Below are 23,874 nucleotides of genomic sequence, written 5' to 3' on the forward strand. Positions count from 1 at the left end.
GAGTTCCTGCTCGCCTGGGCCTTTCCTGTGTCTCGCTTCAGCCCTTGACCTGATGTCTCCGTCTTGCTTCTGCCCCGTCTGATGTCTTCTGCTAAGGACTCTGTCTGCCCTCGCCTCTGTCCAGCCTGCTGCCCATTGCCGTTCCCTGCGGCAGGTCCGAAAGGGCCGGGAACAGTCGGAGGACCGTTCACTAGTCAACTTCCCCGTGTTGGCTACCATGGGCATGCAGGTCCGGCTGAGGGCCAGACTCCCTGCTTCTGTTCCTGCCTGCCTGGCTCACCATGCCTGCTCAGCTCACCTCCCACGGTGTGGCCTTGGGCTCCTCCTGGGGTCCTGCCGTGGCCCAAGGGCTCACCACCCGCCCGAGACGACCGCGCCCGCGCGCGCTCGTAACACTATTGACAATCTTAAGTTCTTATGATGAGTATTATAATTATTTCTGTTTTATTGTAATTATGATATTCTCTGCATTTTTGGAAAGAGGATTCATAAAAGAATACATTGATATTTGATTCATAAAAGAATACATGATTTGATTTGATGTTTCTGTTAAGTAATTGCTGAAAAAAGTGTGAAAAGTGGAATATAACTAAATAAATAAATACATAAGTGTTCTTTGTTGTCTATTTAAATGAAGTGTATTTAGAAACTGCAATAAATATAAAATAAATTAATACAGATTAATAAAGTATTTTTAATGCTGGTAAGTGTTTGAAATAGAATTAAAATATTTTAAAGTATCACTCATGATAAAACTACTTAGAAATCAAGTCCAATCTAAGGCATTATTTATTGATAAGAATACAACTAGTAGGGCCTAGAGCTGTATGTCAACTGCCCACCCATGTTAACCTTGGGTCCCCCAAAAAATTCATTTCCAGCTACGCCACTGATTAGCTCTAGCATAGCACCCCTTCGGGGCTTCATGCTGGCAGGAATTTGCCACCCTCCAAAAATTTTGGTATGCTAGGTAATGGCCTAGTTTGGTAAATGGAAGCACCATCCCTGTCTTCAGCACTCTACTGCATCCTGTTATATCCAGATTTTAAAGTAGGTGCCTTTCCTATGTGTTATGACTGCTAACAGTGTTCAGTTCTTCATGGGGTTTCAAAACAAACTGATCAAATTAGTGACCCCTTCAAATCTAGAAGCCTGCCAGACAAAGAGTGTCAAATGTCGCACAAATTTTGCACAGGACCAAAAAGTCCGTTAAAAGCTCTTTATTGTGCTGACCATTCATCTCATCCAGAGGCATCAGACAACTTGTAACTTGTATCTGGGGATTCTTGTTTAGCAGTCTGAATAGACCAATATTATTTTATCTGCTGATATCTGCTATGTTACATTTTTTAGATACCCCCCCTCTACCTTAAGAAGACAAGAGGCCATTAGGCGCACAATGCTTTGAAATTTCATATTATTTCTACCTTCTTCCTTCTCCCAGTTTGTCATGGTCTCGTCTAACTGGGCAGAGATATGGGACAGCAGATGGTGGAGCATCTCGATTCTCCTGACCTTTCTGGCTCTTTTACCATGTTTATGCAGATTAAGCATCCAGTGACTGCAGTTCCCCCCAGCCTCTCCAGTCAATGATGAGCTGCTGATTCCATATCATGGGGATCTCACCAGCTCTGCTCCACTGGGCAAGACTAACTTTGTTTTCACTAAATCATTTCAAAAGGGGCTCCCAGGAGCCTCCTCCAGCACATCACTGTCTCCTTCCACCATCTGTCCCTGAAATGCACTTTACCTCATTCTGGAGGGTATTCTATCTTTATAGGTAGGTATTTTCCTCTGAGGTGCAGGTGAAAAATCAAACCAAAACAACAAAAAAAAAGTTCTCAAGCATCAAGCGAAATAGAATAGCATTTATATAGCAGAGGCGAATGGAGCAGGGCCACAGCTGCTGTTACCATGGACATCAGTTAAGGACAAACGTCTTGAAAAACAATTACACTGGAGACAGAGAAACAATTTTAGCTTGTTTATTTGAAGCACCGTGTGCTGAATTGAAAGAAGAGCACAATGAACTGGAACAAAGTTTTTACTGCCAAAGACCCAGGGAGAAGTGGAGAAAAACCTAAGCAGAGGCAAACAAGAGTGTGGACCAGTTCAAGGCAGTAAGCCGCTGAAATGTGCCAGTTTTCGAGATGCTCTTGCTGGCGGTGGCCCTCCACCTCCAACAGGCACGGTCATAGTGCTAGATCACCAAGTGCAGGACGATTCTTTCAGGCTCTTACATGAGCTGATGATAGGATGGGCACTGCCTGGTTATTATGATATCTTCTCAGGAATGAGCCTTCCTCAGCTTTTGGCTCTATGTGCAGCAACTAAATTTCCAAAAAGTCATATTTTGTCATTTAAAAAAAATGATCGGAAATGTCATGGATGTAAGCAGCTACACAAGACATCAACCAAAGCTTTCAGCACAGGACTAGCCCTTTAAGCCCTATTTGATAAGAGCTACTTGGATATATGAAGGTATTAAGTGTTCCGGGGATGCCTGAACAATACCCCACTGCCATCCATGCCATGTCACCTGCAGATACCTGGGAATTGTATGTGGCCCAATGTTCTCTGGCATATTATTGGACAGTCCTACTTTTGGCAGCTTTTGTCCCAAAGCTTTGCTCTTTTCTACGGTTCCTACTGAGGAAACAAAGCAAGACGCCTAAATACATGTGAACAGAGATAAACTCAGGCCTGTGTAATCTTGGGCATAGGTCAATGTCTTTTGCTCAAGTAGCTGACCCATGGAAATAAATCACATTCGAGCCGATACAGTACAATGCGCTCCGATGGAGCGCACTGTTAACCCTCTATTGGACGTGCGTTTTAAACGCACTAGCGTTACCCGTTATTCAGTAAGGGGCCGAAAACGCGTGTCCAACCCCCCGAACCTAATAGCGCCCGCAACATACAAATGCATGTTGATGGCCCTATTAGGTATTCCCACGCGATTCAGAAAACAAAATGTGCAGCCAAGCCGCACATATTGCTTTCAGAATTAGCGCCTACCCAAAGGTAGGAGCTAATTTCTTCGGGCACCGGGAAAGTGCACAGAAAAGCAGTAAAAACTACTTTTCTGTGCACCCTCTGACTTAATATCATAGCGATATTAAGTCGGAGGTCCTGAAAGTTACCAAAAGTAAAAAAAATTAAAAAATTTGAAGTCGGCCCGCGGCTCGCGGGTCGGAAACCGGACGCTCAATTTTGCCGGCGTCCGGTTTCCGAACCCGTGGCTGTCAGCGGGCTCGAGAACAGGCGCTGGCAAAATTGAGCATCAGCTGACAAATCCGCTGACAGCCGCCAGTCCAGTCCAAAAGGAGGCGCTAGGGACGCGCTAGTGTCCCTAGCGCCTCCTTTTGCCTGTTTTTACCGCCGGGCCTAATTTGCATAGTGAATCGCGCGCACAGGAGCGTGGCCTGTGCGCGCACCGGGATTCGCCCGCTGTCCCGCGGACTTTACTGTATCGGCCCGTTTGCTGTTTAGGTCAGGCTCCTGTGGCGGCACCTCACCAGCCAAAAAGAAAGCTAAGAAAAATTGGGAGTGCTTGGGCTTGAGGTGGGTATTAGTATTAGTTTAGTTCAAAAAACAACCCCTAGTACTCAGACCACAAATACCGGGCAGCAGGGAACCTGCAAGTAGAATGTCAATACAATGATAAACAAGAATACCAAGTGACTCAGGCCAGGAATACATCTGGGGAATGTGGCGGAAGCAATAATTGGTAGGGACAGCACGGCGCAGCTGTCCCATGCCCTAGATATCTTGCACAGCATGGCTGGATGAGGGGCAAAGGTTGCTACAATAATATTAATGATAACAGAAATGTCTTCTTGGCAGCAAGCACTGTATTGTTGTAGAGTTGGGTTTTTACACTTAGACATGACTTCAGTTCATTGTAAAGCTGCGGCATAATTATTCCACTATTATGATGTGTTTGGTTTCATAAGTTTGAATGTGAAAATAACAAATGTTTCAGTGTTGACTGGGGATAGGGAGATGTGGGGGGGGCAGAGGCCAGCTGGTGCCCCCACAGCTGATGCTTGCGCAAAACCCCACTGCCGTCCATGCTATTTCACCTGCCAGTACTTGGGAACTGGGCATGGTCCTATATTCTCTGGCATACTTTCTAGGCAGTCCTGCTTTTCTTTTCAGCTTTCACCCCAAAGCTTTGCCCTTTCTGACATTTCCTACTCTGAGAAAATAAGGCAAGACACCAAAATACATGGGGAAGAATATACACCCAGGCCTGTGCAGTGTCAGGCCTGGTTGCTCGGCATTAGTCCTAGAGGACAAATCTGTTGTTAAGTAGCTAACGCACAGAAAAGAATCTCGTTGTTTAGGTTAGAGGCATTGCATGCAATTGAATGAAATTAATATTTTTGTATCTATGCAGATCTGTTGCTGCCCTCCCTATAGTTTAGGCAGTACTAGGCATGAGACACTCAGACACATATGGAGGAAGCTGCTGGACTTCAACATGAGCAAATCAATTTCCTTATAATACAAGGAGATAAAATAATCAATCATTAATAATAACCAGAATAACCAATGACACCAGAGGGAGCTAAAAAGCAAAACTGAAACCTTAAAAGAGAACATGGAACCTCACTAGAAATCATTTTGGAGCCATTGGAGAGTAGAAGGTAAAGCAGAATGTAAGGATCTGCAAACTACTGAATACAGGGGCCTGACTGGCAATAATTGTCTAACTCCATGCAAAACACACACATAGAACTGGTGCTTTGCAACATCTACAATGTGAACATGATTGTCAGACCATTTTCTGGTGCCACACACCATGAAGAACCATGATAGAACATTACAGTGAAAGACCAGCATGAATCTCCTCAGCAGTGGACATCATGGGCCATCTGGGCTCTGGTAGATAAAATCAGCATGCGCCCATATTCCTTAATCCAGCCTGCTAACCGACCATCTGAGGAGTGAGGAGGGGAGGTATATGTCACAACTGCCCTTGTCCTCTAACCAGCAGTCTGGGTACATGGAGGATCTCCGCTTACCAGTCTGGCAGCCCCGGTGTTGCATTTGATCAGAAAGATCTCCCTGGTGGAGAGCATCACCCTGGTGTAGCAGGAAGTGATCCTGTAGCAAGGACTTGCTCTCTAGGTGATGTGTTGTTCTCTCACCCTGAGGACAAGTCTCCCAGGGCTACTGCCCAGGAGGGAAGGGTTAGGTCAGCTATCATAGGTGATTCGATCATTAGAAATGTAGATAGCTGGGTGGCTGGTGGATGTTAGAACCATCTGGTAACTCGCTGCCTGGTGCAAAGGTGGAAGACCTCACGCATCACCTAGATAGGATTATAGACAGTGATGGGGAGGAGCTGGCTGTCATGGTACATGTGGGCACCAACGAAATAGGAAAATGTGGGAGGGAGGTTCTAGAAGCCAAATTTAGGATTTTAGGTAGAAAGCTGAAATCCAGAACCTCCAGGATAGCATTTTCTGAAATGCTCCCTATTCCATGTGCAGGTCCTCAGAGGCAGACAGAGCTCCGAAATCTCAATGCGTGGATGAGACAATGGTGCAGGGAAGAGGGATTTAGTTTTGTAAGGAACTGGACAATCTTTTGGGGAAGGGGGAGACTTTTCTGAAAAGACGGGCACAATTTTAACCAGAGTGGAGCCAGACTGCTGATGCTAAATTTTAAGAAGGAGATAGAGCAGCTTTTAAACTAGAACAAGAGGGAAAGCAGACAGTCACTCGGCAGTGCATGGTTGGGAAGAATGTATCTTTGAAGGATATTAATGAAAAAGGAGAGAGTTAGGGCATCCCAACAGAGAGGTTCCAATAAAAGCAAAAGTAGTCCATATGCCTAAAAGTAAAGAATCACCTGAGCTAAAGAATTCCAAATTAGCAATTTGGCCGCCAGACAGTTCAGCACGGCGTGAGCGCTCTCATCTGAGAGTTTCTATTTTCTTGCCTACGATATCTTTTTCTTCTGAATGGGAAGGAAATGACAGCCAAGGACCCCGTACCCCGCGACGACCTCGGTGACGTCCATAACCGGGCCGATGGACGCCCAAGTTCGGCGCAGTGACACGGGTGCGGGACTGCAGCCGCTGGAGAGAGGAGGAGGTGAATTGGAGCTCCCCTCTCTCCCTGGCTCAATATCATCGTTCAGTTCCGTTGAGAGGACCCCTCCAGCGAATCCCGCGTGTGCCGGGTAGTGCGCGCACATGGACGCGTGCGAGTATTTTTTAAAAATCTACCCGTTGGAGAATAAGCCACTGCTATTACTGGCATCAGTAGCATGGGATCTACTTAGTGTTTGGGTACTTGCCAGGTTCTTGTGGCCTGGTTTGGCCTCTGTTGGAAACAGGATGCTGGGCTTGATGGACCCTTGGTCTGACCCGACATGGCAATTTCTTATGTTCAGTGCTGCCATTTCTAGACAAGTTTCTCAAGCTGGTAGAATTTGCTGAATAAAGAAAAAAGAAAGAATCCCAACCGTCGTAACAGCCTTGGAGTAGTCACGAGCCTCTCGCATTGCATGAAGATGACTGTACATCCCTCTGAAATAGAATCAAACCGTCAGGGAGGGACACCTTGAATCCGGCCTGGTTTTGTTTTAAAGCTCAAACCCATATTTTCTGAGATTTGCAGTCTTGCATTGTGTATGGTATAACGGTGAAGCAAGATGGGAAAAAATCTGTGAGATGGATATCAAACGATCTAAAAGTCTCCTTGATGAGTTGGTTGAGAGCATATCACCAGGAGCCTTGCTCACTGTGCCCAGGCTGCAACTTGACTCCGAAGGCTGTATTTGGTACTTAGCTGCTAAATTGTCATGGAAGATGGAAAACCTGCAGTATATTCAGCAGAGGATTGCAATATTATATATATATATAATATAAAAACTTAACACCTCAGCATTTCTATTGAAGTCACAGGACTTCTACCCAGAAATACAGTATATACCCTGAGGACTGCACTTATCTAATTAATCTCTGCAGCTATTCTACTCTCCTGTATCTTTCTTCCCTCTAGCACTCTCCCATTCTCTTTTTCTTTTTTTTTCACATGAAAACATTAACCGCTAAGAAATATTTTTTTTTGCCTTGCTGGCTGATTGCGATTCAGATGTGTCCAACACAATATAAATGTATCATTTCAATTTTTCTTTTCTTTTTTTTTTAACTTTATATTTTATGGATGGTTATGGGCTTTGGGCATGAGTAGTGACATCATAAATTCCTAAACACAATACTGACGGGGGTCATCAAAGAGGTTCTGTTTGGTTAGTGCTGGCATTAGTGTAGTAGGAGAGACAGGCTTGAACCAGATATACCTAGAAGGCAGAGGCCAGGAAGCTGCAGAGAAGCCACAGAAAGGCTAGGGCACATTTCCCCTCTTGTTGCCAGGTGGTAAGACATACCCCTGGGGAGGTCCAATTGGTTCAGCACAAGGCATGCCCTGATTGGTGACAGTATAAAAGCAGCACACCTTTGCAGGTACAACGGACTCCTGGGATATGTTGTCCAGAATCTCTGCTTGTCTGGCCTTGCTCCTGCTCCAGGGTTCCTGTTCCACGCCTCTCTCCCGAGCTCCTGATCCTGAGCCTGCTCCAGTGCTACTGCCTCCCAAGGGAAGTCTGGTTCTACTGGGCTTGGTTCAGCTTTCATCTGGCCATCCTTTCTCTTCAGATATGCCTCCTCTTAATGGACCCTTTACTAGTGACCAGACATACTTTGACAGCGTGCTCCGATTAGTGCCCGCAATGAACAACTATGAAGCCTAAAATTTAAAATAATCAAATACATAAACAATCTGCACTCCTGGGGTCCATAGTCCTATGGATGTGTTGTTCTTTGTGTTTGAGAAGATGAGGTGTATATGTATACAAAGGTCTGCACGCATGCAGAATGAATGTAAGCGTGACTGCGATGAACAGCTTCTTCTGCTGCTGAATGTTACCCAAATATCAGCTTTTATGACAGGGTTTTTTGCTTTTTTTTAATGTTTTATCCATTATTTATCCTTCAGATATAAATCAAAATTTGGGAGCACGGATGTCATAGTATGGTATCTTAGCCCCCGTCATCCTGTATCCTAAATATTAAGCCTTCAGTTTTCCATCCAGCTCTGTTACCTTGTTGCCCCTGTGATATTCAAACTCTCAGTTCCAATCACCCAGGGCAAAGGGGTTGGAGCCAGAAAATAAACCCAGGTCTCTTTGCAGGCAAGTATTAGTTACTGAGTTATTGCTGAAGGGGGCGGATACCGGCCATGCTGCCAGCAGGATGCACAACTTGATGGAGATGCTTGCAGGGTTGCCTCCCGTCCCCTCAAACCCCCTTGTGTGACTCACACTGAAGCACAACAAGCCTTGTTTTTAAAGCAGTGGAGGCAAATAAATGCTGTGAGACTCCATGTCAGGCCTGCCAGGCCGAGCCCCTCCTGGTTTTATCCTCCTTGTATCCATGGATTTTTGTAATTCCAATTCTTGAAAAAAAAGAAGCAGGGAAGTCTACGTCCAGTGGGGGGGGGGGGGGGCTCTCACTGGTCACCTTAGTTAGATTAAGGCTGTGGTGCCCTTTTCCTCATCCTCAGCAGGGAGAAGCTATAATAAAGCCACCTGCAAAGTGCTTTCTCCCAGAGGCTCATCTGATGAATCCCATGCCTGCCTTGTGTCCCTGCCCCAGAGCCAGGGCCTCCGACCAATCAAAACCCCAGCCCGTCCCCGCGGGCTGCCAGCAGCTCTCCCCAGCTTATAAAGCTGGGCTTTGCCACTTTCCGCATCCTTTTCGGCCACGGCAGGGACGTGCGATCGGGCCACATTCCTGCCTCTTTTTTTTTTTTTTGCTTTCGCTTAAAATGCCACAAGTGGTGCAGAGCCCAGCTCGTCAGGGGCACCGCGAGCCCAGCTCCCGTGGCTGAGCTGCCGAGAAACCTGCTCCCAGCGCGATCGGCTTCGGAGGGAGCGGGGGGGGGGGGAAGATCCGGAGGGTGTGGGGAGCGCCGAGCCGGCTCCCTGCAGTCCGGACAGCCTCCCCCGCCTCGCCTCTCTGCCGCTGGGGGGTGAGGCAGGCACTCGATCCCAGGTAAGAGAGCCGCCAAGCGCCGGCTTTATGCTCCCTCTTTGGCAGCAGTTTAGACAGCGGCGGGGAATAGCGAAGAAGACCGACTTTGCGGCTGGGGGGGGGCGGGGGGACCTGTTTTCTGTCAGCAGCAATTAGCCAAGGGTTGCATTAAGCGGGATGCACGCGGCACGGCACAGGCGGACGGGAAAGCAGCCTCGGGTCCCCGGTGACAGCCGCTTCCGACGGCTCCAGCTGAAAAGTTGGGCTGCTGCCGCTTATTGCTTCTGAAAGGTGAGACTCCCTTCAATCGGCTAAAACAATTTAGTAGGGGGCTCCCGGGGTGGGAGCAGCGGATGGATGGATGCTAGACACACTATTTGCAAGTACTATGGCGAATGTATTATTATTATTGTTATTATTATTATTTTTTGCCAAGAAGCTTCTACTCCCAAACCCACGAGCTTGGGAATGAACTATTTCTAAGTCTCTATACTGGCGTCTTGTTTTATCAAGCCAGGAATTGGTTTAGGGTGCAACTTGCTGGCATTCGTGCTCTGCCCTCCCGATGTGGCTTTCTTGGATGCAGCCAGGGAAGAGCATCTTCAGGGAGGGTTACACGGTCATTGAAGAAAAGAAGCCCTGCAGACCTGTAATTTACCAAATCCACCTGTAGTAACGTGAGGGAGGGGAAGGGGTCGGCGGCAGCAGTACTGGAGTCTAGCTCAGCCTTGGGTTTGCCTCGGTTTAGCGGTCACCAGTTACTCTTCCAAAATATCAATCCGACAAATAATTTACAAAATGTTGAGAGAAGCTAGAAATGCGTCTGTAAATGATTAAAACAAAAGAGCTGTCTTCTAGGTGTCCCGCCTGAGCGAACTGAAGCCTGCACTGCTATGAGGCATCATCCCGGGATCTCTATATGTAGGGCACACTGCATTGACATTTGATGCCTTGCCCTGCAACTCCAAGTTTGCAGCTGGGCAAGAGAAAGTTATCTCGAACTATTTTAAATAATGTTACTGTTAGGTCTTTAAAACAGAGCGCAATTCACCCTTTCAATCAGCGGTACTAGCAAACAATCCATTAAGATCTTGCCGTTGCCTAAATCTTATTTGCTATCTTTAAATACTTTGCAAGCTCCCCCTGCTGAGTTACTCTTCTGCATATAAAGTTCAGTAAACCAGGGAGTTGTTGTGCACTCTGTTCCGTGCAATTTAAATATATCTGTGTGGTTTAAACGAGCGCATATTAAGGAACCTGAGGAGACCTACTGTTCAGCAGCTCCTGACTTAGTTTATCTGCAGTTCTGCCCTCTTGCCACTAGAGGCTACCATTGCTTCTCTGTGCTCATTGCACCACTGAGTGACTAGCCCTCAGGAGACAGCCTTTCAAATCAATTCCAGCTTCATTAGTGGTAATCAGGGCGGTGCTATCTTTTTTGCTACCCTGTGTGAACAATTGCTCTGCGGCCCCCCCCCCCCCCATTCATTCTCTGTCCCGAGCCCACAAAAAAAAAAAATACCAGTGATACAAACTTTAAAAACTGACACCTATTGACTGGTGCAAGGCAAACCTTATAACCTTGCATAATGCCCCCCACCCCACAAACACAGTTGAGTTATGCATTTATATTTCACATGAAAAATATCAAAGTACAGTATTCTGTGGTAAAAAAAAAAAAAAAATCACTTCCATTATATTTTCAATGCTCTGCTGTGATGCCAACCAGAAATCCCTGCAAAACACATTTGGAACCCATGTGGTATTAAGCCTATTGTGATGTGTATTCTTCCTATTAGGAGAATACCTCATTTCAGTCACACATGCAGAACACAGACCGTCACCAAATACAGAATAGAGCAACCATAAAGTAGAAATACAAACACACGCAGACAAAAACTGAATTGGAAACCGCAAGAAGCCAAACTCTATGCAGTGCAATAATGTAAAAACAGAACCATCACCATTCCTCAAACAAAATCAAGAAATAAAATAAATACATAATCATAATACTAGTATTTGAAAGGGAAATCTGCCATCTTTATTTACTCATTCCACCCCATTAATGGCTTTAGAAACTTCCATCATGTCCCCGTTCAGAAAGCCGATGAGCCCTAATCTGTGTAGCCTCCCACTGGGAAGCTGCTCCATTGCCTTTATCAATGTTGTCACCCTCCTCTGCATCTTTTCCATTTGTGCTACGGTTTCCTGGTTATGGGGCATCCTGACCTGCACTGTCCATACAAAAGCCATAGCCCCCTGAAAACCCCCATTCCCTATTGACATCTATGTTTCCCAGTGAGAGCCCTTAAAGAGTTCTGCTCCAAACATGAGCCGAGTGAAAGAATTAGGTTTACTTCTTTTGTTTTGTATCTTTTAAGGTAACTGAGTTATAAATGTTTCTGAAAGATGCATGATTGGGCAGTAGCCAGGGTGAAGCCTTGATGCTTAGCGCTACTGCTCCCAAGCTTCGAACCTGTGCCAGTTATTGCCCGTTACCATGTTCAGTGGATGTGTCTTAACAAAACCTGAAGGAGAAGGGGCCTGTAACTTACAGGAAGAGGAACACAGCTTTCAAACAGTTTGGCGTGAGATCCTATCCACTGAGGCGGCTCTGGTGATATAGTCCCTGCTGCGGGCAGGCACATTTCAGTTGGAAACAGACATGCAAGCAGCAGGACCATACTGAAAACGCTCCCAGGAATCGTGAACGCAACATCATCAACTCAATCTGTCCACAGGCAAGAGACAGGCAAATCTGCCTTTGGACAGTTTTAATTTACAAATCTGCCAGGCCCCTTCCTAGACTAGCAGCTAATTGATTGATTTCATCTGCTCCTGCCGAGCCCTCCTTGTGTTAATCAGGAAGATCTAATTCCATTTATCTCATCTTCACTAGGTGTGATAATGTATTCAGAATGTGCCTGATTGTAGTTTGCCTCGGGCACCCAGAGGCAATGACCCATTTGATTGAAACAGCACTTTGAATAGAGAATGAAACTCAGCTTCACTCCAGACTTATGGTCTGAGGGAAGGAACAGTGGGGGTTTTCTTATGCTCATCTTTCCAAATGATGCTCAGAATGGCTTAATTAGGATTTTAGTAACAATAGGTCCCAGCCCCAAAGAGCTTTCATGCGAGTATGCAAGGCAATGGGGGAGATATATTGACTTGCCCCAGGTCACAAGGAAAATTAGTGAGGGATTTGGAAGTGGGATATGAACCCTGGACCTCAGCCCCTTGCTCTAAGCACTAGGCCAGTGTTTGCCAGTCCTTTCCTGGAGGCACAGCTAACCAGTTTGGGTTTTCAGGATATCCGTAATGAATATACACGAGAGAGAGAGAGATGGGTTTCCATTGCATGCAGATCTATCTCGTGCATATTCCTTTTGGCAATCCTGAAAACTTAATTAGATAGATGTGCCTCCAGGAGAGGGTTGGGAAGCTCTGCACTAGGCCAATTCTTCTCCTATAAAAGTGAGGCAGATCCTTTTTAGTATGCCAGCGGTGAAGCAACACTGAAATAAATTATTCTTCTAATCAGTGATTACTGATTTTCAGTCTTGGTGGCCCACCATGGTGGCTATGCTTACACAAGAAAGAAATAATGCCTAAATTCATCTGATTAATTAATTCTTTCAGTAATAAACTGTAAAAATAAATAAATAGATAAAAATGCAAAAATGGACATTGAATGCTATTCAAGGATGAATGGTAAAGTGGCAATACAGTAAACTTCGAAAGGGAGGTTATGGACCGGGCCAGGAGGCTGATCATGAGATAAAACAAAAGCAGGAAACCCAGATCTTGATATCTTGCTTTTTTATTAATGCAATGTTGCAATCTCTAGTCCTCATGTCAACGAGAATCTGGCTTGTTTCAGTTTTACAAAATGTATGCCACTAAAAATTATAAACACAGAATCCTTCAAAATCTGGCTTTGGAGCGGAGTAATTTGAGGTTTGTAGAGGATTTTCTGAGACTGTCATTGCTCCTGAGTGAGTCTCCAATGGAAAGGCTGCACTGGGAGCCGAGATGGAAAGAGAATTGGGAGTTGAATAATAAAGGGGGTGGGGGACATTAAACTTGCCAAAACTCAAAAGATATTTCTTATGTACAGCCCTGTGCGCACGATACCAGAACTATCTTGCAGTCAGAGCTGATTTAAATACTAAAGGCCGGGCTGGCGCAAGGCATTAGGCGGTCGCCTAGGGCACTGGAAGTGGGCAGGGCGCCATCGCTGGACGTGAGGGCGGTGTTTTTTTTTTTTAACGCGAAGGAGTCAAGTGGCGGGTTTGAGATTGTAGGACTCGCATGTTGGGATGCGTCGGTTGGCGAGGTAAGGGAGCTCGGGTGACGCGGGTGCTGTGACTTGGGGGGGGGGGGTGGAAGAACACGAAGGAATATGATGTCGTCGTGACGCCTAGGGCGGCTGTTATGCTGCTGGACCCTTGGACCAAGGGGGAGTTGGCGCTGCCTGTAGGGAGGAGCCTCACAGGTCCCCCCCACCGTCGGTAGGCGGAGCTGGTGGAAGCAGAGGCCCAGCTGGAGCTTCACCGATACCGGCTCACGTTCCCCTTAGGATGAGCCCTCGGGTGCCGGGGCTGGCTGGTCTTAGGTGGGGCCTCTGCGGTAGTGGAAGTCTAGACAGTCGGGAATGCTGCGGCCACCACGCTGAAGAGGTCAGCGGAGGAATGGCCAGGGGTAAGGCGATGCTGAGCGAAGCAGGTACGCAGGCCGAGATCAGAGTCCAGGCAGTGAGAAGTGCAAGGTCGTAGTCCAGTCCAGGGACAAGCCAAATATCAATCCGAAGTGGGGGGGGGGGGGCAAGGAGGAAGGCGAGGACCACGGATAAAGGACGGGACGCTGGAGCCAGACAAAGGAGGGCAGGACCAGAAAGACAAGAACTCAGGAAAGAAACTGGAGATCCAGATCAGAAACTCAGGAACAGCCGAAGGAGCCAGGAAGCGAGGAGAGGGATACAGGAACCAGGAATGCAGGCAAACTACTACTCCCAAAGGAGTCGACCTATTGGCAAGGCAAGAACTAAAAGCAGGGGCCGGCCTCAAATAGTCCTAGGGATGATGAGGTCATCAGTGGGCGTAAGACCCTGTTTCCCACTGTTGGCCCTTTTAAGAAGGGCAGGATCTGGCGCGTGCGCGCCTAGGGGAGCATCGCGTCAGGGCTGGAGGAATCTCGGCAGCAGCCACGCGAGCAGTAGGGGGGACTCCGTACAGTGCCCCTGCCCAGCAGTCTGACTTCCCCAGCGTCGGGAAAGGCTGAGGTGAGTGTGGCGGCTCACAGGAGGCAACAGAGGCTGGAAACCCTCGCACCGGCACTGACTAAAGGATAGTACAACATTTCTATTTGAGATTATTTTTAGTTTAAATTGTGTGTACACGTGTCTACACACAAGTTGTTACATTTTGAGAGAAAGATGAATAAATAATTACATGAAACTGGTTAATGGTTCTTTGTGTCTGACCTGCTTAAGGTCTGTTTATACTAAGGGCAAAATCTGTGTCCTTTATTGCCTCCAGTGCACAACTCACACCCTATCTCATACCTTGGACAGTCTTCATTCTCCCAGCCATCTGTGTCACCCCATCCTCTGCCTCAGCCCCTACTACTCACCACTCCACAACACACACACACACACACACACAACTGGCTGACGTTGGAAGACTTTGAGGCAATATATTGTCCCTGCCTATGTTAGTAAAGCTGGCATGGCACTGCCACGAAGGGAAGTGTGCCTCAGTAGTGGCTGCAGATGTTCTCCCTGTGGTATTGTAATGCACTATGATAAATACTAGCAAAATTCGCAAACATAAGAAGAGCTGGACCCTATCTGGTGCATAGGTGGGGGAGGGGGGGGGTCCCTCTGGGTGGTCATCTAATGTAATTTAAAAAAAGGTAAATAATAAAAACTTCCTGGCCTTTGCTGGCAGGTGCACGCAAACATGCCTGCACACAGTGAAACTGATATACTAACGGGTTTTTCACATTTTGTGTCTATGGGAAAAAAAATGCTTCCTCCATGGGACCCAGCATGTTGAAGAACACCAGTTATCCTGCTGACCTTGAACTGGGGTTAATCTGACTTCCGGCCTGGGAAATTGTGGTGCTGCTGCTGGACTGTCAGAATCCCACGGCTAATCCTCCAAAAATCAACTCCTGCTGTCCATGGCTGTTGCTCCTGAGGAAATCTGTCTGTGATTAAGGACTCATTTTGCTGAAATTGGTCATCTGTGAAACAGCTGCCCAGTTACCGGAACGCCTGGATTTTTTTTTTTTTTTTTTAAGTTAAGTCAATCCGAGTTCTGTAATATGAGAGAGAATAAGAAATTCTCCTGCCACGTCGTCTTCTGTCTCAAGTTGTCTATTTTCATCTAAGACTTGTCTGCTCTGTAATCTCTGCTGAGGTCCCTTGATGTTAGAGGATGACTAAAAAAATGATTGTGAAACGTGCGGTGACCCAGGTCAGGGTTTTATCGTGCATTCATCCTGTCACGCTTAGGGACTTCATAGACTGAGACATAACAATATCACAGGGCAGGCTTGTGTCAATCCCCATGCTTTCCTCTCTCTCTCTCTCTCTCTCTCTCTCTCTCTCTCTCTCTCTCTCTCAGGCTTGTATGTGAAGCAGGAATTCAGCATTTCATCTTGGGTTCTGTTCAGAGAAGCAGTGGGACAAGTAGAATAATGGACGAGAGAGGTGTTTGTGTACCCAGCAAACCCACTATACAATCTGGTACCTAGATTATCTTCCTAATAGAGTCCCACTTAGATATGGTAAAGCACTGACACTTTTAGTCAGCCCACAAGGCTTGGGTCTTGCTAGTTAATAAGGCTCATGGTCAACTTTAGCACCTTATCTACATCTGATCATTAGTTCAGCCAATATGCCTTCTCCTAACGAGTATTATTTCTGCTATTGTTTCCCAAGGCCAGTTCTTTGTGCTCATGCAGTCTGAATGAACACTTTTTTCAGAAATTACCTCTCACCCATTGCTCAGGGCTGGGCCTACTTACACTAACAGGCCTTGCTGTGCTGCATCTGGAGGATACTGACAAGCATGGTCTGTTGCTCATGTACATTCTGCAGAATGGCTCATGCTTTGTACTTTCTTGGATCTTAATTAGAGAAGCAAAAGCTTCTTTAAGACAGGTTTGCATACTGATTTGAAGAACCTGGAAAACATTTCAAACTTTCAGTAAATTGTTCAGTGAAACTTCTTTGAAAGACATTCCAAAAAAAAAAAAAATCAGAAGCAGGACTACTCTTGCGTTTTCTAAAAACCCAACGCATGTTTTCTTGATTCTGCTCTGGCGTCTTAAATTTCCTTTTGAATTTCAGATAGGTCCACCAGGGATTGGGTGAAGGAAGTTCGATAAAATTCCCTAACAGAAGTGGGTAAAATCTTGACATTTCCGTCATGCTTGAACCAGGAAACTGATTTCAAGCTTAATTATAGAAGTTTTACATAAGAACATAAGAATTGCCATACTGGGTCAGACCAAGGGTCCATCAAGCTCAGTATCCTATTTCCAATAGTGGCCAATCCAAGTCACAAGTACTTGGCAAGTACCAAAACATTAAATAAACTCAAGCTACTATTTCTTACTAATTAATAGCAGTTTATGGATTTTTCCTCTAGGAACTTATCCAAACCTTTTTTAAATCCACTGGCATTAAACTGTTGGCAGCATGGACTCTTGAGCCGGCTTGAGAGTAGAATGGTCCACTGAAGAAGCCAACAGTGGCACTCGAAGCCAGGAGGAGGAACTGGACTAGGAGACCTGACAGGAACTTCACCTGTACCAGCCCTCGATCCCCACAGGTTGAGCCCTTGTGTGCCGGGGCCGGCAGGTCTTAGGCGCAGGTCTCCTAGAGAAGACGGTCCGGTGGGCAGTCCGAGTCAGGGCAGGCAGAAGACAGGAGAGATGAAGATGGTCCAGGAGTCGAGGCAGGCAGCAAACGAACAGCACGAAAAAGCAGGCCAGAGGTCGGGGCAGGCAGCAGACAAGCCGAAGACAGGAAACACACCGAGGGTCAGTGCGGGCAGCAGACAGAGGAGTCCAGGAGCCAGGCCGAGGTCAGAACCGGAGAATCAAGCGAACACAGGAGCGGAGCCAGGAACAGAACCAGGAACGCAGGAACAGGAACTGCAACTAGCTTACTGGGAGAGCCAATCTGTTGCCAAGGCAAGGTAGAGGTGTTAGAAGTGGCCTATATATATAGGCCTCTGAAGATGACATCAGGTTGGGGGCCGGGTGGAGGTTTCCCGCCGCGGCCCCTTTAAATTCTGGGCTCCTGCGCACGCGCGCCTAAGGGGCGGAGTCCCCAGCAGCGTTCAGTGGTGTCTCCCTCGTGGAGAGGATGCCGAAGGAAGGCCCCGCCGCAGGTCGACCCTCACGGGGAAGACAATGGGGAACCTCCGAGATTTCGAGTAAGGGAAGGGGGGGGCCCAACCGTGGACAGCCGCGGCCGGGTTTCCCAACCCTAACTGCTGTAACCACATCCTCTGGCAATGAATTCCAGAGCTTAACTATGCACTGAGTGAGAATTTTCATCAATTCGTTTTAAATGAGTACCCCTAGTCCTTCTATTATCTGAGAGAGTAAATAACAGATTTATATTAACCTTTTCAAGTCCTTTCATGATTTTGTAGATCTTTATCATATCCCCCCTCCAAACTGAACAGCCCTAACTTCCTTAGCCTTACCTCATAGGGCAGCCGTTCCATTCCACTTATCATTTTGGTCGCCCTTCTCTTCACTTTCTCCAGTGCAACTATATCTTTTTTGAGATGCGGTGACCATTATTGCACACAGTATTCAAGATGTGGTCTCACTATGGAGTGATACAGAGGCATTATGACATCCATCGTTTTATTTACCATTCCTTTCTTAATAATTCCTAACATTCTGTTTGCTTTTTTGATCGCCATAACACAATAAGCCGACGATTTTCAATGTATTAACTATTATGAAGCCTAGATCTTTCATGGGTGGTAACTCCTAAGATAGAAACTAACATTGTGTAACTACAGCAAGGGTTATTTTTCCCTATGTGCAACACCTTGCACTTGTCCACATTAAATTTCATCTGCCATTTGGAAGCCCAATCTTCCAGTCTCACAAGGTCCTCCTGCAATTTTTCACAATCCGCTTGAGATTTAACTACTCTGCATAATTTTGTGTCATCCGCAAATTTGATCACCTCACTTGTCATACCCCTTTCCAGATCATTTATAAATATATTGAAAAGCACCGGTCCAAGTACAGATCCCTGAGGCACTCCACTGTTTACCTTTTCCACTGAGAAAATTGACCATTTAATATTACTCTGTTTCCTGTCTTTGAACCAGCTTGTAATCCACAAAAGAACATCTCCTCCTATCCCATGACTTTTTATTTTTCTTAGAAGTCTCTCATGTGGGACTTTGTCAAATGCCTTCTGAAAATCCAGTTCACCTTTGTCCACATGTTTATTAACCCCTTCAAAAAAAATGTAGGAGACCCTACTGGGTCAAAAAAACCCCAAACATAGGGGGATGAGTGGGAGAGGTTTGACTCTGTCATGCAAAGATTTCCTTTTGTGTGTAACTTTTACTTTTTCCTCTCACCTCTGAATTTCACTGAATAGAAACTTAGTGCTTGGCTCTTGGTAGATTGTGTTGGGGAAGGTCATACTAGGGAGTTGGAGGAGATAAGGCTCTAAGTTTGAAGATGCCCTGATGCCTCTGAAGCTTTATTCTGGCTTTGAAAATGTCTGGGGGAGGGGGTTAATATGAAATTTCCCAGTAAATCTAAACTTCTACTGAAAATTCCAGATTACACCTTTGTGACCGGGGCTGCTCTTCCCAGCTTCTCTGATGCATCCTAGTTAGGAGAGAAAGTGCTCAACTTGGTTGCTTTAGGAGGTTCCCAAATAGCACAAGAGATCATTTAACCTTCAGTGCTGAAAGCAGTGGTCTGTCTGTCTTTAACCCCTCCCCTCCCCCCTTGCTCCACGTTTGGTCTCTCTCTGCTGTACCATTTATTTATTTTTATTTATTTAGGTGTTTTTATATACCTGCATTCCAAAAAAGATCACAACGGTTTACAAAACCAGTATTCATATTCATGGTCAACATTCGCATTCTGGTTCTGCTTTCATTCAGCATTGCAGCAAATACATATTCTAGTGCATTTTCATACATCTTCTAGGTCAACATGACTGTAAATACAAATTCCAATTCTACTATCATTTCACAATACGTCGTTCAGTGCATATTGTTCATTCTGCTATCACGATTTTTCAGTTAGTGGCAGTGTGGTTGTCGGCATATTGGTAATTTATGCTAAATCATATGTATTTCTAAAGAGCCATGCTTTCAGTTCACCTTTGAAACTTTCTTTCTGTTATCAGACGTAATGATTCTGGAAGAGTTCCACAGCTTGGGGCCTGCTATGGAGAACATTCGGACTCTTATTTGTGTTAGGTGTGTTTTCTGAGTTGTAGGCATGATTATGAATAAGGCTCTTCATAGATGTGCCTGCAGGAAATACAGGTTTCCTTTTCGAGGGAGTTGGGACTGAAGACTGGAATGGAATTCATAAAATCAGAGAGCTGGTGCTTTAGACAAGATGAGGAATAGCAGAAAAGACTTATTATTTATTCTATTTAATTTTCTTTTCCCAGGTGCAGCAGCAGTTTTGTAAACTTGCTCCTAAATGCTGCTGTCAGGTGTGGAAGCCCCTGCAGTACAAACCACACTAGGAATGGTGGTGCCTGGATGCTGGTTTATTATTAGAAAAAGCAATAACAAACATTCCCTGTCTTATGGTGCGCTGCAGGAACAAATCAACAGGTAACTTCCATCAAGGATGGTTAGGGGTAAAGCTTCAATCCAGGCCCCTTCTCTAGTCCAGGTCAGCTTCTCTGGTAATTCCTCTTCACGGACAATACTTGGAACACAGCTTCTACTTACACCAGTATACACAAGGGAGACGAGCTCACAGATCTTCCACTGGGATCCCACACCGTCCCTTGGCCTCTCAGAAGATATGTTAGGACACCAGGAAGGTGTTCCCAGCAATTAGAGAGCTAGGAGGCCAAGTCTGAGCCTAGATATCTTGGAAAAATTCTGTGGCTCTACAGATAGCAATACTATCTCTGAACTGAGCAGAGTTTGAGTCAAGGCCAACTAGAACATTTTTTTTTTGTCCTAATGGCTGCAATATTTAGAAAAGGAGGAACACATTAACATTTTATTTAATCTCATATTTATAAACTGCCATGCCCTAAGGCCCGAGGGTCCATTAATAACGAGATTTTACGTTTTGGCACAACAAGCACACAAAGTCCTGCCAGTCCATTTGCCTTGCACAGTTTGGAAACAGTGCATCTTTGGTCCCAGGGTAGTCATTTTCTGTGACTTCAGGAAGGGGGAAGAAAAATCCACCCAATTACAAAAAAACAAAAAAATCCTGCAGGCTAAACTTTGGGGGGAAAAAGCACTTTAGGGGTGTTTTCCTCACGTGCTGACATTCCAGGGTGCTTTATGCACAAGTTTATGCCTGCAGGATTTTAAAAATATTTTTAGGAAATTTGTTTCCTTTTCAGAGGCTGCAAGAGCTTGAAACCTTGGCCTAAACGTGCACCAAGGAGCAGTCAAAGCCCTAGAGTGCTCCTACAGTCAGGACCCGATGCACTAAGATTGGAATAAAAAAGTTGTAGAGAGAGAGCGAGAGGATTCTGGTCAGGTAGGAGGGGGTGGAGAGAAGATGCTGGGCACTGCAAAAAGAAGACAAAGAGATTGGGGCGATGCTTAGCAGGGAGTGAAGGGAAGAAAAAGGAGACCACAGGGTGAGGGGGAGAAGGAAGGGAGTAGATAGGGTGCTGGGCATTGTGGATAGGGAGCCAAGGTAGGGGAATGTAGGCCGAGGGGGAGAGGAGCGTGAAAGGTACAGTAGATGCTGAGGGAGGCGAGAGAGGGGGATGCAGGTGCATAAGGAGTGGGCAGGCTGCAAAATTAAAGGTTTGCCTAGGGTGCCTCACACCCTTGCACCAGCCTTGGCGCCACAAGTAGATCCCAGGATGTCTGTAATGAAAATCCATTGCATGTATTTGCATACATTTAGTCTCAGGTCTGGGTTAATTTGCATATATCTTGGTTACTTTAAAAAGTAGATCCGTCTGCAGCCCTGGACTAGTACATTCCTATGCTAATTCTAAAGGCAAGCAGGGCACTGATGGAAATATAATTTATCCCCAAGAACTGGAGACGCAAGGCCATCAGGACGCAAGCCACGTTGCACAAGATGGCCTTGCGTCCTTTTCCGGTTTCTTGGGCCACAGCTTGGCTGCGCTGGTCCTGCGTGCGCACAGGCCAGCATTAGGCTATGACTGAATGACAATAATACAAAGTTGTCCTATTAAGGACTGCATTATCAGTTAACATTTTTTAAGAACAGGTGCACTGAAATACAGCGGACATTTTTTTGCTCTGGTGTTATTGGGTAGACTAGGTAAGCCATATGGTCCTTTTCTGCTTCTGTGTTATTGTGGGTCCTGAGTGTGGGGACTGTGGGAGCTCCCTATGGCTTTGAATGATTAGAGGGAGATGGCAGTGGTGCAACTCAGTGAACTCTTTGCTTGGTGGAAACACGTGTTGTTGCTAATCAAAGGTTTCTTTGCAGCCCAGAAGACCACAGCCTCCCTATTTCTTTGTTTTGTATTTTCTATGCCTGAGTGGGTTTGAGGTTACATAACTGTTAGCTTTATATGTGTTCTGTACCTTTACGGGGAGACTCCAGCAACGTGATCTGAGTCATCTCTCTGGATCCCAGGGCTCTGTCACAGCAGACCATTTCCTGGGAGAACCTCATTACTACCTGATCTACATGCAGCTCAGACAGCACCTGTTGGCAGAGTTTTGACTTTGAAGAAGTCAGAGGGAGTTTTGAGCTGGAAGTTGTAACTAACAAGCTTTTGCTACAGAGCTGAAGATAAAAAAAAAAAGGAGAATATAATGGGAAGGTTACACTGGAGAGAGCTGAAGGGAATGACAGCACAGAAGAAAGGAGGATACTCAGGTTACAGGCTACTTATATAAAAAGTGATGAACATGTCCCCAGTTGCTAGGCAATTCTCCTGCTCCCCTCTTGGGCTAATAACTTGTAAAGGTAATGGTTAACCCTTTGCTGTCCTCGTAGAAACAAACAATCTTCTGCTTGTCCCCAACAGTACCCTGGGTATATGGGTGCTATATATGGATTCCAGTTGGATTTTGGAAAACTTTTGTTTTAAAACCATAGCCAACCCACTCAGTGTGGGAGTGAAGATAATAAAATGGAGAAACTCCTCTGCTGTCACAGTAACAGACTGTGCCGGCCACCGCAGGGTTTCCAAAATACACGGTTAGGCTGTGCTCCCACTCATTTTTCTTCCATTTTTAATCCTAAAATTTTATTCTTTTCATTTGTTTTGCCTTTGCATTACATTTTTGGGAACCCTGTGGTGCTTGTCAAAGAACATTGTTGTTTTTTTTCAGGCGTGCGAGAGGAGAGTTCTACTGCTCTGCTTAATGCCCTTTGTGAAGTAAGTGCAGGTATTCAGCTCTGTGAACCAAGCACAGCCCACAGCAGCACATATTGCTGTTTCATTACCATCAGCAACGTTATTGTTATTGTTTTCAGAGCAAAAAAGAACTCATAAAGTGAGGCTGTGCCAAAGGAAGGGAGAGGAAGATTGATGGGGGAAATTAACAATAGATAGATGTAATTTTAAAGTAGCTCAAGAAAGTTGCAAAGACCATATTGAAGGCATCTATCACGCATCCAGCTAACATCATTATTGGTCTGCCATCAGGGACTGTGCATCCCACGGAAACAGGGCGGGTAAGAGGCAGGGAAGTGGAGGGAGTCAAAGAAAAGATGCAGGAGTCAGAGGGAAAGGCGGAGAGCCTGCATGGCTGGAGAGAAGTGGGGGAGAGAGGAGAAACTGAAGGGAAAAGAGAGATGGAGACTGACAGCAAGAAAAGTGAGAGGAACAGGAGAGGTGGGAAACGGGGGAATCACAGCAGGGAAGAAGCAGGAGAAAGTCAGGGGAGGAGAGAGACTAAGAGTCAGAAATGGAGGAGAAGAGAGAGGGGATTTATAGCTGAAGACTACCAACAGAGAGAGAGACCCGAAATAAGAGAGAAACGTGCTGGTGCTGTGCATAACTCTTAAGACTGATCTGTTCTGCTCCAGGTAGAGGATGACTGGACGCCTGCAAGCCTTGCAGCATGCCGAGGAGACGCAACCTTCTCACCACCCTCCTTATTGCTTTACCCTGGGCTTTGCTTCTGACCCTGTGGCACCAGTACCCCACCACACGCTACCTGCACCTTCTGAGAAGTAAGGAGAGAAACCTTTTAATATATCCTTAAAAACAAACAAACTGTTAAGGGTGATCTTTTGAAAGGAAAAATATGAAAGGTCATTTGGTTGGGGAAGGAAGGTTGAATGAGAGATCCAGGGAGACTAATACCTGATAGGTAGGTACTGCACAAGTCCGTTCCGTTCCGTCAGTCCCCCCGGTCTTAATCTTGTCCCAGGTGAAAATAATTCTCTGGCTGGAAAATTAAGTTTAGAACCAAAAAAAATCATGAGCAAAAATTACCTTGAAGAGGGAAAATTAATTTTGTGCAGTAAACTAAAATTAAATTCCCTGCTGTTGGGGGAAAATGGGGACATGCATGCGCCACAGACTGCTCTGCTCTTGCTGTACAAAAAGTACAATCCACAGCAGTCGGATGCTTTTGTCTCATTGCCAAATCGTCGTATCA

The 23,874-nt window shown here is 45.9% G+C and overlaps 1 protein-coding gene across 15 annotated transcripts in view; it reads left to right on the forward strand.

The window, feature by feature from the left end:
* Window positions 1–8,789: 8,789 nt before the first annotated feature.
* The window catches only part of LOC115076728 (galactosylgalactosylxylosylprotein 3-beta-glucuronosyltransferase 1-like), a 34,595-nt gene continuing 19,510 nt past the window's right edge, over window positions 8,790–23,874 (forward strand). For 6 of the 15 annotated variants that reach the window (XR_003852855.1, XR_003852856.1, XR_003852857.1 and 3 more), the window contains exons 1-2: window positions 8,790–9,073; window positions 23,297–23,443. Coding sequence is in view for 12 of the 15 variants with exons in the window: in XM_029578520.1 (XP_029434380.1) it covers window positions 23,304–23,443 (140 nt within the window). In the remaining 3 variants the exon portion in view is untranslated. Of the gene's footprint in view, window positions 9,074–9,134; window positions 9,344–19,742; window positions 19,912–22,596; window positions 22,644–23,296; window positions 23,444–23,874 lie in introns of those variants that run through there. The other 9 variants (XM_029578529.1, XM_029578524.1, XM_029578528.1 and 6 more) reach the window with 5 other exon arrangements.

The sequence above is a fragment of the Rhinatrema bivittatum genome, chromosome 15, assembly GCF_901001135.1.
Source record: "Rhinatrema bivittatum chromosome 15, aRhiBiv1.1, whole genome shotgun sequence".
In the NCBI taxonomy this organism is placed as follows: domain Eukaryota; kingdom Metazoa; phylum Chordata; class Amphibia; order Gymnophiona; family Rhinatrematidae; genus Rhinatrema; species Rhinatrema bivittatum.